Genomic DNA, 15,743 nt, shown 5'->3' on the forward strand with positions numbered 1-15,743 from the left:
TGCTAACTTTCCATTTCCACAGCATTTTGCAAACAGCTTTTAAATTATTCAGCAATTCTTTGGGAGCAAGGCTGGAATAAAAATATATTAAAAACCACAGATAGGCAGTTCTATAACACCTTTTGTTTTCCTGCTCACCCACTTTACTGTGTCTCACAAAGATGAAATCCAAGCTAAAGTTTGCCATGTGTGCCTCTCCTGAAATCATACATGGCAGCCTTCTCCTGAAGAAACTAATCCAGTTTGTATCTAAAAGTGGTTAGAGAAGAATTTGGCTCACTGTTGGTCTTTATCTTCAGTCATTCCCTCTTTTTTTTTTAAAAAAACTTATTTAAAAGAACTCAGTTAAACAGAAATGTAAATTAAGGAGTGGGTAAGTATTAATGCTCCTGATGGGGATCTCTGTTGTTCTAGTTTTCATGGTGAAGGCATCTGGGAACAACATCGCTTAATGGGTATTATCTTCTGAAAAGGCTTGTAAAGATAAAGAAATTATGTCAATTATAAAATGGCAAATAGAAGTTGTTCTGCTTTGAGAATTAATAAATCAACCACTGGCTAATTAAATTTAACAAAGCCAGCAGAGTGGTGGGAAAGGAAGAATGCTTTTGGAGATTAAGTTCTGGTGAGAACCAAAACTTCCTTTTCCTGGCATTCCATCCTTCTAATTTCAGTTTGGGATGTTAATTTCTGTGAGAACAAAGACTTCAAAATGACACTCTTTGACAAATTAAATCTAGTCTTTCTACAATTTCAAGGAAAGCAATAAAATATTTTTCTCTAATGCTGCATCCAATAAAATCTAATCCAGTCTTCAACGGAGAATACTGTCACTGTAAGAACACAACTACAGTAAGTGATTTTCTATTCATGTTGGGCAGAAGATAGATCAGATTTCTCAGTACATTTCTGGGTGAACTGTAGAGTTTCTGACTCTCAGTCATTTCTCAACAACAGAAAGAAAATTACTTTTCCCACCTAAAATGAGGTTGCTGGGATTAAAAAAGTTAATCAGCAGAATTAAAAATGCGTGTGAAAGGATTGTAAACTAACTCAAATTCCTAATTTATTTATTTTGTGGTGCCTTTGAGTAAGTGTTGACTCCTGGAGACTGCCTGGACAAGTCTCTGCACTTTTCTTGGCAAGATTTCAGTGGTGGTTTCCCCTTGCCTGCTTCCCAGGGCTGAGAGAGAGTGACTGGCCCATGGTCACCCAGCTGGCTTTGTGCCTAAGGTGGGACTAGAACTCACAGTCTCCTGGTTTCTCAGCTGGTGCCTTAACCACTGCACCAAACTGGCTCTCAGATTCCTAATAGGATGGGTGAATCCCTCATTTCTACTTTCTCTCATTCTTATTTCTGCAAATACATGAATATGAGTTCATTGAATTAATCTTTTGAAAAAATTGCATTAAAATGTCCGCAGTTTGGAATTTTTTTTTCAAACTTAGATGTTGCACTTTACAATTTGGTCCAATGTACAATAGACAGTTTCTGCAAATAATTTCCCTAATACAACATGGTTTATGCCACACTTTCATGACTAGGTATATTTTTATACAGAATTTTCTCTAATATACATTCTTAAATTGTGAGCAAATAGCTTCAGAAAATTCTGAGAAGTTTAAATTTTAAATGATAGCTAAATTTCAGTTTCTGTGCTGATTTAAAAGTGCAAAATTAAGGAGTTTTCTATCAACTGCAAGCTAGATCGATTCCTTCCCCATCTCCAATTCCTATGCAAAGAATGTGCAGAAAGGCATCCTCTTATTTATTATGAAGCACAAATGTTTGGATAGTAGAATTTAGAGTTGTACAGCAGTACTCAAAAAACAAGCCAGTGAATCAGGAATTGAAGACAGCAGATCCAGCCAGAATAAGATTGGGTAAAAAGGGCCACCATTTTTAAACCCTTGGAGTGCGCAAGGACACATTCTTCCATGCCCCTCACCCTTACTTCCAACATTTGCTGATTAGTATTGCCTCCTGATGGCACGTCCTGGGGAAGCTGCAAAAGTTGTGAAATATTGGGCCTTATCCTACGATAAGTTAGTAATTTGTGCCCACCTTTCACTTTGGTGAAGTAATAGTGAACCTGAGTTCCCTCGAGTGTTGCTTCACTCATAAGGTATCTTTGGGGCTCTCTCTTTAGGCTGTGGGGTATCTAAGCCCCAGCTATCCATCAGATGGGAGCAGTCTACACCAAACTGATTTATACAGGTACTCAGAAACTGTAAATGAAATAATATGTAATACTACTATTTCCATTGCATATTTTTACAATGAAATTGAAAAACCTGGATGCCTAGCCCAAAACCACAATTTTTTCTGTTCCACTGACCTGTGGTACATGTCTTAGAAAATTTAAATTAAATTAAATAATGCACACAGATTCACTCACATACTAGACATAATGAATCTGAAGTCTTCTGTCTTATTGCACATGTATTTCCTTTATATGCAAAACATGGCTCAATCCTTGAGAAGAATAACATGTACAGATGAGAGAAAAAGGAACAGAAAAGGGGCCTTCTTTGAGTTTTTGTAACAGTAGAATGTGTCCATGGGGATCTTGGAAGGAAAAAGGCATCTGTCCATTCTTTAACTGCCTTTCTGATGGAGACAGTGAAGTCATGAACAGCCTGAGTGACTCTCCAGAAATGATAAGCTATAAAACCATCTCCCTGGCCAGCGTGGCTGTTCAGGCTGAGAACAATGAGAATCTCCCTGTTTCAAAAGATCAGATTATTGACTTGTTAATGGTTAATATTTTTTGTTGATGTTGTTGGCCTGAATATTTATAATTTGGTTACTGTTTTTTATTTGCATATTTCTCTGCCCTTAATTGTCTAAAGCTAAATAACAATTGTTCCAGGGTTTTTTTTTCATGTATTGTTTTCTTAAACAAATTAGACTGGTAAAGAAATTTGTATAAAGTTCAAAACCATTTCAGGGTGTTGCTTCCCCCCTCTTTAAAAAATGTCTAGTCTCCCTCATCCCTGCCTGTTTCTGCTCTTAATAGCTGCTAAAATCTCCAGCCACCAATTTTCTCATTAAATTAATATTAAACATGTTTTGCTCCTTTGTATTGCTATCACTGAGAGAAAAAACATCTGTGCTGAATTCTTAAAGAAGAACATGTAAAATCAGTAGTTGATGAAGACTGTTTTCACTGATATACAGCATTGCCAGAAGAGTTTATGACTAACTGTAAGCACAAACTTGAAATTGAAAGCAGCTGATGTTAGTTCTGCTAGATTCCAGCTGCCTGTGCCAAAAGATGCAGCACAGAGAAGTCTGTGTAGCTGAAAATAATGTTTTAATACTTTAAGATGTATGGACTTGCTGGCTGGGAAATTCTGGGAGTTGAATCCATACATCTTAAAGTTGCTGAAGTTGAGCAACACGGAGATAGTGCATCTAATGCTTTCCCCAAAAAATGCTTGGGGTACCTATACTCTCCTTTGGGAGCTAAAGTTTCCTAGGACAGGAATGCTGAAAATGCTAATCACCAAGTGCCACATAGCCCAAAGCATAGGATACATAAAGCAGGGTTTCCATTAAGCTGTTGAAAGCGAGGGAGAAATGCACCTATTTCCCACTTAAGAGTATAAAATGTGGGCAGCAGCCTTAACTATCAGAAAGCAATGAACTGACTGAGGCAGCTTCAGCCCCAGTTCCCAAACAAGATTGTTTGCTAGCCACACGGAGTCTGGAGAAAGCTTCAGCCAAGTTCTTGACTGGCCCTGGAGGACATGACCTCCTGGAGGTGTTGAACTGCAAGTACTGAGACTCACATTGGTAGTACTCCCACACATCTGGAGGATAACTGGTTAGGAAAGGTATTACCAAGCAAAGCTAAATTACATTTTAAATCAGTGGCAGACCATGATTTTAGGGCATGATTTATCATCCAAATTCATAGCATAACACTGAAATAGTCTCCATAGTTGCTGCTGACCTGCATCCATCTCAGAAACAATTACTTCCCAGATGAGCATTTCTATGCCCAAAATTTCCTGCTGCTTTCTGCCTTGGTTTGACTTCAGTTCCTGCTGTTTCCTACCAGCAGATTCAGTGATCTGAATCTTCCCCTCTGCAGGTTGTACGATATACCACAATTCATGAATTGCCTTAAACATTTCCAGAAAAAAATACTGTGGTCTTGCTGGCATTTTGTCGGTTTTTTTTAAAAGATTTTCATGTAAAAAGCCAAGTTGTTCAAAAGTGGCAACACATGCACATTAATTATCAATCTTTTGCACAGAGTGTTGCAAGGATTCCTCAACATCTGTTCTTCATCTATTTTGATTCAGCAAAGAAAGCCTTCTGGACAATGGAAAGAATATTTCAGGAAAAACAAGCAAAATCACCTTTTGCCATTCTACAAGTTTAACTTTATGGTTTCTTGGAATGGCCAGAAATATTAGGAAAATTCTTTGTATATTGATCCCTTTTCAGGGGATGTTTGGAGAGAATTGTTTGGTTTCTCCAAATTGTTTCCTTTTGGTGTTCAGAGAAAGCCACATTCTCCCTGACTACCACCTTCTACTGTTTCACTCTTAACATTTGGGGCAACTGTTAACTTGATTTAAGTTTTGTCTCACGAAAACAATTATGACATTTTTCTTTAAACAAAGTACTCTGCTAGAACTGAATGTAGTTAGAAGGAGTACTTCACCACCAAACAACTATTATGAAAAAAAAATCATTAGGGATCTGTCATATACAGGATTACTTGCTGTATGTGATTAGAGCTTTCTCCATGTGACTCAAACTGCTTCTATGTGGTTAAAATTTCCCCTATGTATGATTAGAGCAGTGTTTCTCAACCTTAGCAACTTTAAGACATGTGGACTTCAACTCCCAGAATCCCCCAGCCAGCATTAGTGTTTGAGAAACACTGGATTACAGGATGAGAGGGGGCAGTGATAAGCTTGTTGGTCCAAACTTCTCAGACACTTCTTGTCACCCACCCCACGATTCTCCATGTTTAGGAACTTGTTTTAGCTGAGAACTGAATTGCAAACTTCAGGGAAGTATAAAAACTTAACATAAAATTTTGTTTCATTGGGAGGCATAAATATCTACATTCTCTAATTACAGTGGAATCCAAAGGCATCTGTCATGAGTAAGGATGGCGAGCAGAGGGCTCCCATCCAGGCTGTAAAGCGCATGCGTAGCACTGAGGAATTAGGTAGCCATTCAAAGAGACACAGATCGGGACTGCCTTAACATTTGGGGTTTATATGGCTGGGTTTTTCCCACGCTTCTTCAGTTTGTTAGGATTCCTGTTATGTACAAGCAATAAAACATTAGAGACCAGTTCCTTGTCTCAGCGTGGTTCCTGGCAGCTAGGACAGCATCAGAATGACGAAAGCAGCATCACAGCATCACACTGCAAGCTCTACCCCTTTGTGTGTGGGGCAGAGTGATGTTGCAAAGCTCACAGAAAAGAGTCACAATGCTAGAATAGCACTTGCATCCCACTGCTCCTTCCCTCTGCCTCCCTGCAGACACCACTGTCCAAATGCTTTGGATTCAACTCTCATTAGCCCCACCCTTGCCAGTGATCAGAGATTATGGGAATTGTGATCCAAAATCTCTATAGAGACAAGGTTGCTTACTCTACAAAATGTATTCATCTAGGAAATATGATCAGGCTGATTTGTTTAAAAGTGCAAGACAGATGAAATCCTCAGGCATTTTTAGCTAGCTTGGAACTTACAGACTCAGCAGGTTGACTCACACATTACATTGAAGTTCATTTAGCAATTTGGGTAAGCTCAGTCATTATGGTTGGAACCCATGATGTATGGATTAAGATGTTGTGTGAACAACTGTGTAAACCAAATGTGGGTTTATTCAGTAAACAAACATTCACAATCAGAATATCAACAAGCCAGAGTAAAATAGCTCATAGCATCCTCCCATCAGCCCTAGTAAGGAATTTTGCTATAGTAGTAAAATTTCCAAGATGAAATTCTGAGGAGGATGGTTTTATGGCAGGTGGTAGTATTTTTCTTGCTACATTCTTTATGTCCACAATAATTACCTTCCCAGGGTATTCCTCAAGACCTCATTAACATGGCATCCTTCAGCACTGAGTCAGAAAAAAAGAAGATGCCAGCATACTTTCTGCCACCATACTGGCTGAACCCCATTCTGCTACAGGAACACAAAGAGCAAGTGATGCTGTCCTTACAGTTTTAATGCAGGACTAGTTAAAGAAAATAATTGGTGGTCTCCCCTGTTTTCATTTCCCTTCCTGCTAGGAGAAAAAACTGTCCTTAACATGTAGTAGGGTGGGATTAGGCAAGTTGCCTGCATGACAGGTCATACTGTACATCCAGAGGTCCTCTGTGTCTGTGATCATTCAGGCTATGTCTGAATAGTAGTCTAGTAGAACCTTTTGAAAGAGTGCTAAACCTGTGTTCAAAAATAGCCTAATGAATAGATCACGGGTGTGGTAGGGACACTTCACTTTGTACACCTGTCATTCAGAGTGTTTCTGAACATAGGTCTAGCACTCTTCAGAAACAATGCTAAAGGCATGTTCAAAGGTAGCCCAGGTAGCCCACTTTCAAGTTGGAAGTGCAGAGGAGGGACTTCATGGAGCAGGAATATTGGGAGAACATTTTTGCTGGGATATTTCTGGGTTTTGCAATATGTCCTTTCTCTTTGTTTTCATCTGACATTCTGTTGCTGGGTGATAGTATCCATGACTATATAATTCCTCTGCAGTTTTCTCAAAGATTGAAGTGACTGCCTGAAGCTTCACTGGTGTTTTGCTTTGCACAATGTCTTGCATCACAATTGTCTCAGTCTTTTTCCATCCCATATATTCCCCTACTGGCATTTGGTGGGATGTCTTCCTGGCTGGTTTATGGAGGAGGAATTGCCTGCAGCCTAGGTATGAAGTAGGAATGAGTACTGAAGATATGAGCAAGTACATCCTTGTACTCATGTTGTACAGAAATAGTAGTCACCAAGAAGTCTAGCTCTGACCTTGTGGTCAGCAGCACCTGGAAGTACCCTATGAATGCAATTGGGATTGTCCCATATGTAGAACAACAGCTGACACCTTGACCCTGGTGCCATCAAAGCCAGAATGGAGTGGGAAAACTGGTTCCCCATTCACCCCACGCCCCAGGATCAACAATGTTGAGGGCAGCATAAGTAACAGCAAACAGCCACAAACACAGCAGTTGCATGATACTGGTACTGGTGGTGGTATCAGTTGTAATACTCTTCAGTTACTCCCCAGAAATAATAAAAGTGTTGTAAGTAGTAAACTAGAGCCACACAAAACTCCTTGTTATCAGAAGGACCATAAAACCTGTATTGAACTTCTTGCTAACAGACCCACCAACACACAGTAAGAGGGCCAAATTCATGAGTTGGTGTAAAACCTGAGAAGTACTTTGGAAAATGCTGGCCAGGGATTATACAGGCAAATGCCTCTGCAGAAGCCAGATGTCAGGGCTCCCCAGTAGCCCAAGTCAAAGTGGCCTGGGGTGATGGTGGGAGTGCCTACAGGGGAGGGGTGTGCCTCAATAATCTGAATTCAGCATATCCCAGTCCCTGACCATATTATCAACCATAATGCCAGTCAAATATTATGGATCAAGTCCATGGCAAAAGCCATGTCTGGAAAAGAGGGGAAACAGCTTTAAAAATGGAGGAGATGAATTTGAACTCCCTCTGCTATAGGCTGAAGGGGAGATGAAGCCAATGTCACAAGCACCTGGCTTAGAAAATCAGCAGGGCCTGTTTGTGCTACAGGGTAGAGGCACATGAGGTTAAAATGAAAGTCCTGCTATTTATGAGAACAAGCTGAATATTCTGTGAAAAATAAGTGGGCTCTCCATAACTGCCATTCAGCAATTTTAAGTATGCAAAGGAAACATTTCCAGTCAATTCTCTTCATGTTCCACGAGCCCGTTCCTTGAAGCCAAGTGTCTTGCCAGCCTTTAAACAATTTAGTGTGGTTTTTAATGAATGGCCTACACAGGAGTGGAAATAACATGATCAGCCCTGAGTACTGTGGTTCATCACTTTGCTGCTCGGTCTCAAGCAGCAGAAAATTTTGGGCCAGCCTTGGTGGTTTGATAAGATGGCAGAAGTTTCTGCTATGGACAGAGGAGTTTGATTCAGGTATTCCAGTGCTTGCCTTTCACATGTGTCTCTTTTTTCCTGGGATGAAGGCTAAAACACATTCTCCCAGTTGAATGCTTCCTTTGGGGCAGCTATGAGATTATTTGGCTTCCCAGAAGTCTTTGAGATGGCTGAGGGATTTCCGCCTCAGAAAGTCTCAAGCACATGGCTAGAAGATGCATCTGCTTCCCTTCCCCTTGACTGCCTAAGGGCATGCTTGGGCCTCACATTCTTAAGTTGGGCCTACCACAGACTTGCCAAATTACTCCATGTCCCAAGTTCAAGAGCCAATATGGACATCAGAAGAGCCCGCCAGATTGAACCAAAAGTTCACCTCCTGCTGTGTGTGTCACTTCTGCTGGAAGACCAGGCGTAATGGTCCAGCTCCATCTCTCCGCTGGGCAAAAATGGGTTTGTATCATTTCTGGACCCAAAAGTATCATCTCACTTAGATTAAGAGCCAAGCCAGTTTAATATTGTCTGCTTCAGGGCTGGGAGTTCTTCTAGATATCAGCCTCACCTCCATTAGAAATTACTGGATTTGTATACTGGCAACTAAAAGCTACTGATTACCATCCCTGATTCACACTCATTCATAATGGCTTTTCAAGTAGTTTCCATAAGGTTTTGGTTCATTTTAAATCATACGTGCCTTCAATGGACGTAGGGAGCAGAAAATAGCAGCAGCAACAACGTGTTCCATCCTTGAGTGATGTTCTACTATAGTTTTTCTAAACTTTCACGGCCATTTGCTAATACGGCCTCTCCTTGAAGGTAGATTATTTGTATGCCTTATTAGTATGAGAGGAATAAAATGGCCTCTTGTTACCTGACCTCCATCTAGTGCCTGAGCAGGACCAATTGCACGAGCTGGAACCCACTAGTCTAGTAATGTTTGATGGGTATGAAATGCTGTAAAGCTTTCATAGAAAATGGAGAATGAATATCAGTAAGAGAGAAGTGAGGTTGCTTCTCAAATGGCTTTTAAATGGGCCGTGGTGAAAATTGATTAGGAAATCTGTCAGTGGCATGACTTTGAGGGCACAGTATATGGGGCTGATTTCAGCTGGCTCATGAGCTGCTGTACATCTCAGATGGAAAATGTCATCTATATTGGCAGACTGAAAGCTCTTTTGTATCATAGATTCAGGCAGAGCTGTCAGCAGTTGCTGTCATCAAACACCCACATAGAAATGCCAGAAGTTTCAGGGGCAAATGCTTCTTTGTATTATGTAATATACTGGTATCTACGTAATGCTTTAGTTGTAGTTTAGTTGCTTCTAAACTACTATGTTCTAGCTGTATTTTCAGGGCATCAGCTGAAACAACATGTCACCTTGAAGCCACACCAATCATCAATACAATTATTAACCATGACTTGATTCAGGGTTGTCTGAAATTGGGGAAAACATTGTACATCCCAGCTTCGGAAGACTCTCGTGTACAGCACTCTCCTTCAGGTATCTCTGAGTTATACTTACAGCTGTACACATTCATCCAATAAACATCGTGTTAGAACAATTGTGCCGTTTATTTATATAACTTTGCTTTTCATAGATCAGTATAGGGAAGCTGCTGTTTATTGCAGCAGATGGTTTGGCCATGATTTTCCAGATTTTTAATTTTCCTAGATGTTTTGTGGGAATTAAAGGAAACACTGAGAGCCATTTTGTTGTAGTGGTTTAAGCCATCAGGCTAGAAACTGGTCAACCATGAGTACTAGTCCTGCCTTAGGCATGAGGCCAGCTGCGTAACCTCGGGCCAGTCACTTTCTCTCAGCCCTGGGAAGCTGGCAAGGGCAAGCCACTTTGGAAAATCTTGCCAAAAAAACTGCAGGGTCTTGTCCAATCAGTCGCCAGTGGTCAAGACTGACTTGAAGACACATAATTATTAATTAAGGGAAACGTTGATACTTTAAAACTTTTAAAGACTGAAAATATCAAAATCATCCTTGAAATGGAATACTGCAGAAGCAACTATAGCAAACTGAGTGTTTGTCAAAAGGCTGAAACGTGCATCTTGATGTCACAGTGCAAGTATAAAAGGTGCAGAGGCTATGTCGCACCACATTTCGTTATCCCACCTCCCCCCATAGATGCCCATGGAAAATTGTATTCTTGTCCTTGGCATTTTACTGCTAAATTTTGGCAGTATGATCAAAGGGAGTGCCCGGGAACACAGAAATGGATTTAGGGATGCAGGCAACATGCAGGCACCATCGTGGTACAGAGTAAGGAATACCAGTGCAAACATTAGAGGTTTAACAAATTCAGAAGAAACAGGGCAGTTCAGCCAAAGATTTGATTCAAGAGGTAGATTTTCTCTGAAAGCTTGGGGAAGAATCTCTGCCATCCTCATCAAGGGGAAGATTTGGAACAGCAATTGAGAAGGCACAGCATCAAGCTATTGCTCACTTAGTGTCCTGAAAGCATGGAGTAAAGGACAACATTGGTTGCTTAACACCCAGTCAAGGAATATCGTTAAGTCTCATGAGATTTCAGTGCTCCATCCTGCAAGGTTTCAAGTGTGACTGTCAAAAGCATGTGCCATTTGGCAATCTCAAGGGGTTCAACCACTTTTTAAAAATGTTTGATTTTCATTTATTTTTGTGCATCTGCATCATGGGTAAAATTGTAGGATGGTACCTGAAGCATGAAAAAATTACCAACTCCTGGCAAAAGCTTCTGTGGATTCCAGTCTACTTCATTAGATACTTGTAGTACAGAGCTGAGAAAGGATTAGGGTTTATAGAGAGAGTAAGTGGGGATGGAGAGCCAGTTTGGCATAGTGGATAAGGCATCAGGCTAGAAACCAGGAGACTGTGAGTTCTAGTCCCACCTTAGGCACGAAGCCAGCTGGGTGGCCTTGGGCCAGTCCCTCTCCCTTGGCCCTAGGAAGGAAGCAATGGCAAACCACTTCTGAAAAACCTTGCCAAGAAAACTGCAGGGACTTGTTCAGGCAGTCTCTGAGAATCGGACATGACTGAATGAATTAAAAAAAAAAGGTGAGGTTGAGGGTGGGAATAGAAAAGTAGAAATGGAGAATGGTGAATGGTGAATGGTGGAAGGAAAGGTGGAAGACAGAGTTATCTCTAGATTGTGACCATTAGCAAAGCTGTAATTAATAGAGACATTCTCCACTGATAAACTAGTTAACATATGTAGTCAGACTGGAATGTGAAAAGAAAGTCTTAACTCCCCTGATAAATTCTAGTTCAATTGTTTTGCTGTTTGTAATTTCTTTTCTCAAGGGTGGCCTTCCAGAAGTTTATAAAAAGATGTCCTGAGGAAACATCATGTTCTTCCACTGGTTTTTCAGTATTGCTGTTTGTGGTATCAGGTCTTTTGTATACAGGCTATACCAAAAGTCAGGCCCCATAGACAATTTATTATATAAATTACATAAAATGTTCAAATTGGTTGCCATTTTCCACTAAACACTTCCTTACTCGTTTGACATACGATCTTTGAACATTCCTAACTACAGCAATATTTTCTCTGAAAAAATAATTAATAAAATATATTGTGATTGGCCTATGGGGCCTGACTTTTGGTACACCCTGTATATTATTTCCCTTATTTGGGTTCACTTTCTTTTCCTCCTTTCCTACTGAATTTTTTTTTTTTTTTGGTAACCATTATGAACATTGTAATAGAATTTTTATAACATTCATTATTGAAAGGAATGGACTGTGAATTAAACAAAATAATGAAAAATAAAACCTTGACAGGTACCTTCTCCTCAGGCCTGCAACTAGGGTGTGTGTCACCTGGGGCAAACATGGATTCTGTGCTCATTTTGGTGCCACCCCAGCGCGGCGCCCGGGGCACATGCCCCGCTTCCCCCCCCCCCCCCAGTTGCAGCCCTGCTTCTCCTAACCCTTAAGGACCATGCTTGATTTTATGGATACTTTTGATCCCAATCTGACAAATCTGTGGGATTTGGTTTTCGTTTGGTGTTTTCAAGTCAGTCTTGATTCCTGCAACTATACAGAAGTGGTTCCTGCAGTTTTCTTGGCAAGATTTTAGAAGTGGTTTGCCATTGCCTTCTTCATAGGGTTGAAAGAGCATTGAAAGTAAGGCCACCCAGCTGGCTTCATGCCTAATGTGGTCTAGAACCTGGGTTTCCCCACTCCTAGTCCAGCATCTTAACCACTATACAAACCTGGCTAGTGAAAAAGCATCTGTGGGATTAGGCTCAAAAATTATTTCCTTCTGATATCCACAAGGTGGAGAACCACAAAAGGGTGTAGATGTTCTTTCTGTTAGCCATCATGCCACCATTTTACATCTATTTCTAGTTCTTTCCCTATAACATTTTTTAATCTCATCAAGCACTTAGAAAGCCATAGAGTCGACTTACCAGGAGATGAATCATTCATAATTACTAATGATGCTGGGGTGGGCCTTCTTTTCCTGATCTGCAGAAATCATAGGTGCAGGCAGATGGATCAAATATAGATACAAGCAGCGATGTCTCTAAAGTCACAGTCATTGAATGTACAGAATAGAATAAGCTCATACAAAAACGGCCTAAGTATTCAAAGCATTGGCTTCCCTTAACAACAGTCAAAACCAGAACATTTCTACAAGCTGGTCATGCTTTCTATCTCAAGAACAAAACACAGCAGTTTAGCATGAACTTGTACTGCTAGCATGACGAGTAGATAACTTCTTTCTTTATGCCTTTTTAGTTTGCCACATTGTGCTGGATTTTAAATTCAGCAAGACCACAAAGGCTAAGGATAATCAAGGCTGCTGGTCTATGTGTCAAGGGCTGTGGAAGGAGTGCGAAAGCCTGGATTTTTGTGTAGCTTTCATCCCAAATGGCGCTTCATCTACTGTGTGTCTCAGAACCTTTCCATCCCAGACAATTTTGCAGTGAGTTTTTAAATTCCAGTTGGACTCCCTTGCCTAAGGTAGCCACATGGCTTGACTCAGAACTATGCAACCTCTATTCATTCTCATTGTGATAATATCCAACCCCACCAGTGCCAACTCTGTCTGAAAATACTGAGGAGACTTTGATCTGGAGACTTTCTTTTCCAAAAATGTAGATTTCATTTTGTCACACTGGTTGGTCTCCTAGCTCTCACATTATAAGTGACATGTGGTCATGAAGTGGGCCCAGATCATTTTTCTGATGTCAGAAGACACTGTAGGGATATGCATTTGCCCCTTGTAGCACACCACAAATTGCTTTTGTAATGGAAAGTCAGTTCAAAAGCCATTTGGTTTAGGCTACAGATATCAACAGCTGAAAGCAGGAAAAAATGCACAGTTGCATTAATCTATTGTAAACCACCAGCTGGTTTGAAGTCACTCTCACGTCACCTTAATGGCCAAGAAGCATAATGTTATATTTGCATAAAAATCAGTGCTTTGATCCTTAGCACATATGCTGCTGGAGAAAGACTTTGAGCTGGTCAAGGATCATCTATTACACAGCATCCATCCCGAAGATGCTGTGGATGTTTTATACCACACGACATTAAACAGGAGGAGTACAGCCTTCCTCATCTTAGTGCCTCGAGGTCTAGCATGACTCCAGCTCCCAAAATTCCTAGAAAACCTCTCACTGGCTGATTATTTGGAGAGTTATAATCCCTAGCAATTCTAGAGGGCACCAAGTCAAGGAAGTAGCATATTACCTTAATTCTAGGAATTTCTATGTCCACATACAGGAAGATGATTAAAGAAATTGGTATCCTCAAAGCCATGCACTTGTCACTCAGAAAGTATATTTATCTATTTGAGATGGATGAGATGGGAAATTCATCCTGGGTAGTATAATAGCATCTAAAATGTTTTCTGCGTAATAATATCTCATTCTGCTCAGGCTTGGTCTGTTCTGTGGGGTTGTCATCAACAGCCCCTTTTTTTAATGAAAGTTCTCTTCATAGTGGCCATCTCAGCTAGAAAAATAACAGTGCAACCCCACACATACCTTCACAAATGTAAATTTGATTCAGTTCAGTGGGACTCAGAGGACTCAAAAGTGCATAACAGCAGCAAAGTTTGTCCATTCTGGGCATCAAAACTGAACTCTAAGAGTGGGAATCTCTTCTGAGAAACATCCTGTTCTGCAGGTATAACCATGCACAGTCAGTGATGGGAACACACCATTTTAAACAGCTAAAGAGAAGATGGCTTCAACCTATATCAATTTATTCTTAATGTTCTGATTCTATGATGCTGATATTATTGTATTGTTTTGATAATATATTATAATAACATAAATTTAGGCTACAAATCTGAGTGCTCAGAAATTTCCTTGGAAGTATTGAATATTTAGAAATAATATCCTTTTCTTGATGTCTTTTCTCCATTTGAAGATACTGCAGATCCTTCCATCCATCTGTCATTTATAGCCTTTCAACTGAACTATCTTCTTACCCATCAATCAATCTGCTAGCAGTAAACAGTGTCAACAGTTTTTATACATAAAATTCCCAAGCTCACTATTGGAATGCTTCTCTTCTTAAAGAAGAAGGAAAGCAGAGGTTTTGCTCAGAAAAAAAAGGTCACCTAGAGTACCCAAAGGACAAATCTCCCCCACTCTTCTTTCTCTCTTTCAGCGACAGAGAATTCTTATGGACTCTCATCACTTCTGTGAAGTTGCACTCCAATTTCCAGATTTGGAAACATGGTGCCCTTAGAAAACTTCATCCTCTTCCATAGGCAGTGAAGACAAAACCAGCTTACCTGTTCAGCTGCTTCAGAATCTATTTGACTTTGAAATAATGGTACAGCGAATTGTATCTTTTTAGGACTGTTTGGCTCCATGGCAGTAGTTAGGAATAGGAGAAGTGGGCGGGGGGAAGACCTGGCCTGCTGAAAGGAGAGACAAGAAGGTTCCTTCTCTGCTTGTCTCCTGGCAGACTCCTTGAAGCCCAGTGCACAATCACAATAATTCCTGAGATAGAGCAAATACTGCCTGAACTGCAAAATCCCCTTCTTCCTTCTGCATCCACAGCAATGTCCCTGTTCAGAGCTGCTGTTCTTCCTCCTCCAGTTCTTCAGATGAGCCACTCAGCACCAAGCTGAAAGGAACAAGAGGCTAATTGTGTACAGATTCCCTTCTGCAGATGCCAAGCGTTCACTCAAAAGCTAATTGAAAATGCAATACTAGCTGGACTTGGCCTGCTGCCCTGGGATTTGAAATGGAGAATCTCTGCACGGCACATTACTTGCTGACTGCACCAAAGTGCAGGATAAGAGCCCGCCCTTCAGAGATAGCTGATGGGCCCTGAATTATTGATAGGCCTGTGATCAGGAAGCTTGCAAAGCTGATGTGTGGAGATGGCATTTGAAGCAGGTGAGGACAACATCAGAAGGTTCCCTGTTGATGCTGGTCTCTCTTATTGACTGAGAAGCTATGTTTCTGGCTGTGGTGGGGTGGGGAAATCACCCTAGTCATCTTATAGCATCCTTTGTACAACCAGAACTTGGTGATGGTATGTTGAAAGCCTTCCCCAATCCGATGCCTTCAAGAGAGAGTGCATATCTGAATGGTACGACATCCCTGGAAGGTACTATGTTAGAGAAATCTGGTTTAGAGGCTCTTGTTTATATGACTCACTGAGGAA

At 40.7% G+C, this 15,743-nt stretch overlaps 1 protein-coding gene across 2 annotated transcripts in view; it reads right to left on the reverse strand.

Annotated features, from left to right (window-relative positions):
* PPP1R1C (protein phosphatase 1 regulatory inhibitor subunit 1C) overlaps window positions 1-15,331 on the reverse strand; it is a 35,465-nt gene extending 20,134 nt beyond the window's left edge. The window contains exons 1-2 of one of the 2 annotated variants that reach the window (XM_063291976.1): window positions 14,860-15,331; window positions 12,518-12,575 (exon numbers count right to left, since the gene is read on the reverse strand). In XM_063291976.1, the coding sequence (XP_063148046.1) occupies window positions 12,518-12,575; window positions 14,860-14,940 (139 nt within the window). In that variant the 5' untranslated portion in view covers window positions 14,941-15,331. The remainder of the gene's footprint in view (window positions 1-12,517; window positions 12,576-14,859) is intronic. The other variant, XM_063291967.1, reaches the window with a different exon arrangement.
* Between the last annotated feature and the right edge of the window lie 412 nt (window positions 15,332-15,743).

This window comes from Candoia aspera, chromosome 1 (assembly GCF_035149785.1).
Source record: "Candoia aspera isolate rCanAsp1 chromosome 1, rCanAsp1.hap2, whole genome shotgun sequence".
Lineage (NCBI taxonomy): Eukaryota > Metazoa > Chordata > Lepidosauria > Squamata > Boidae > Candoia > Candoia aspera.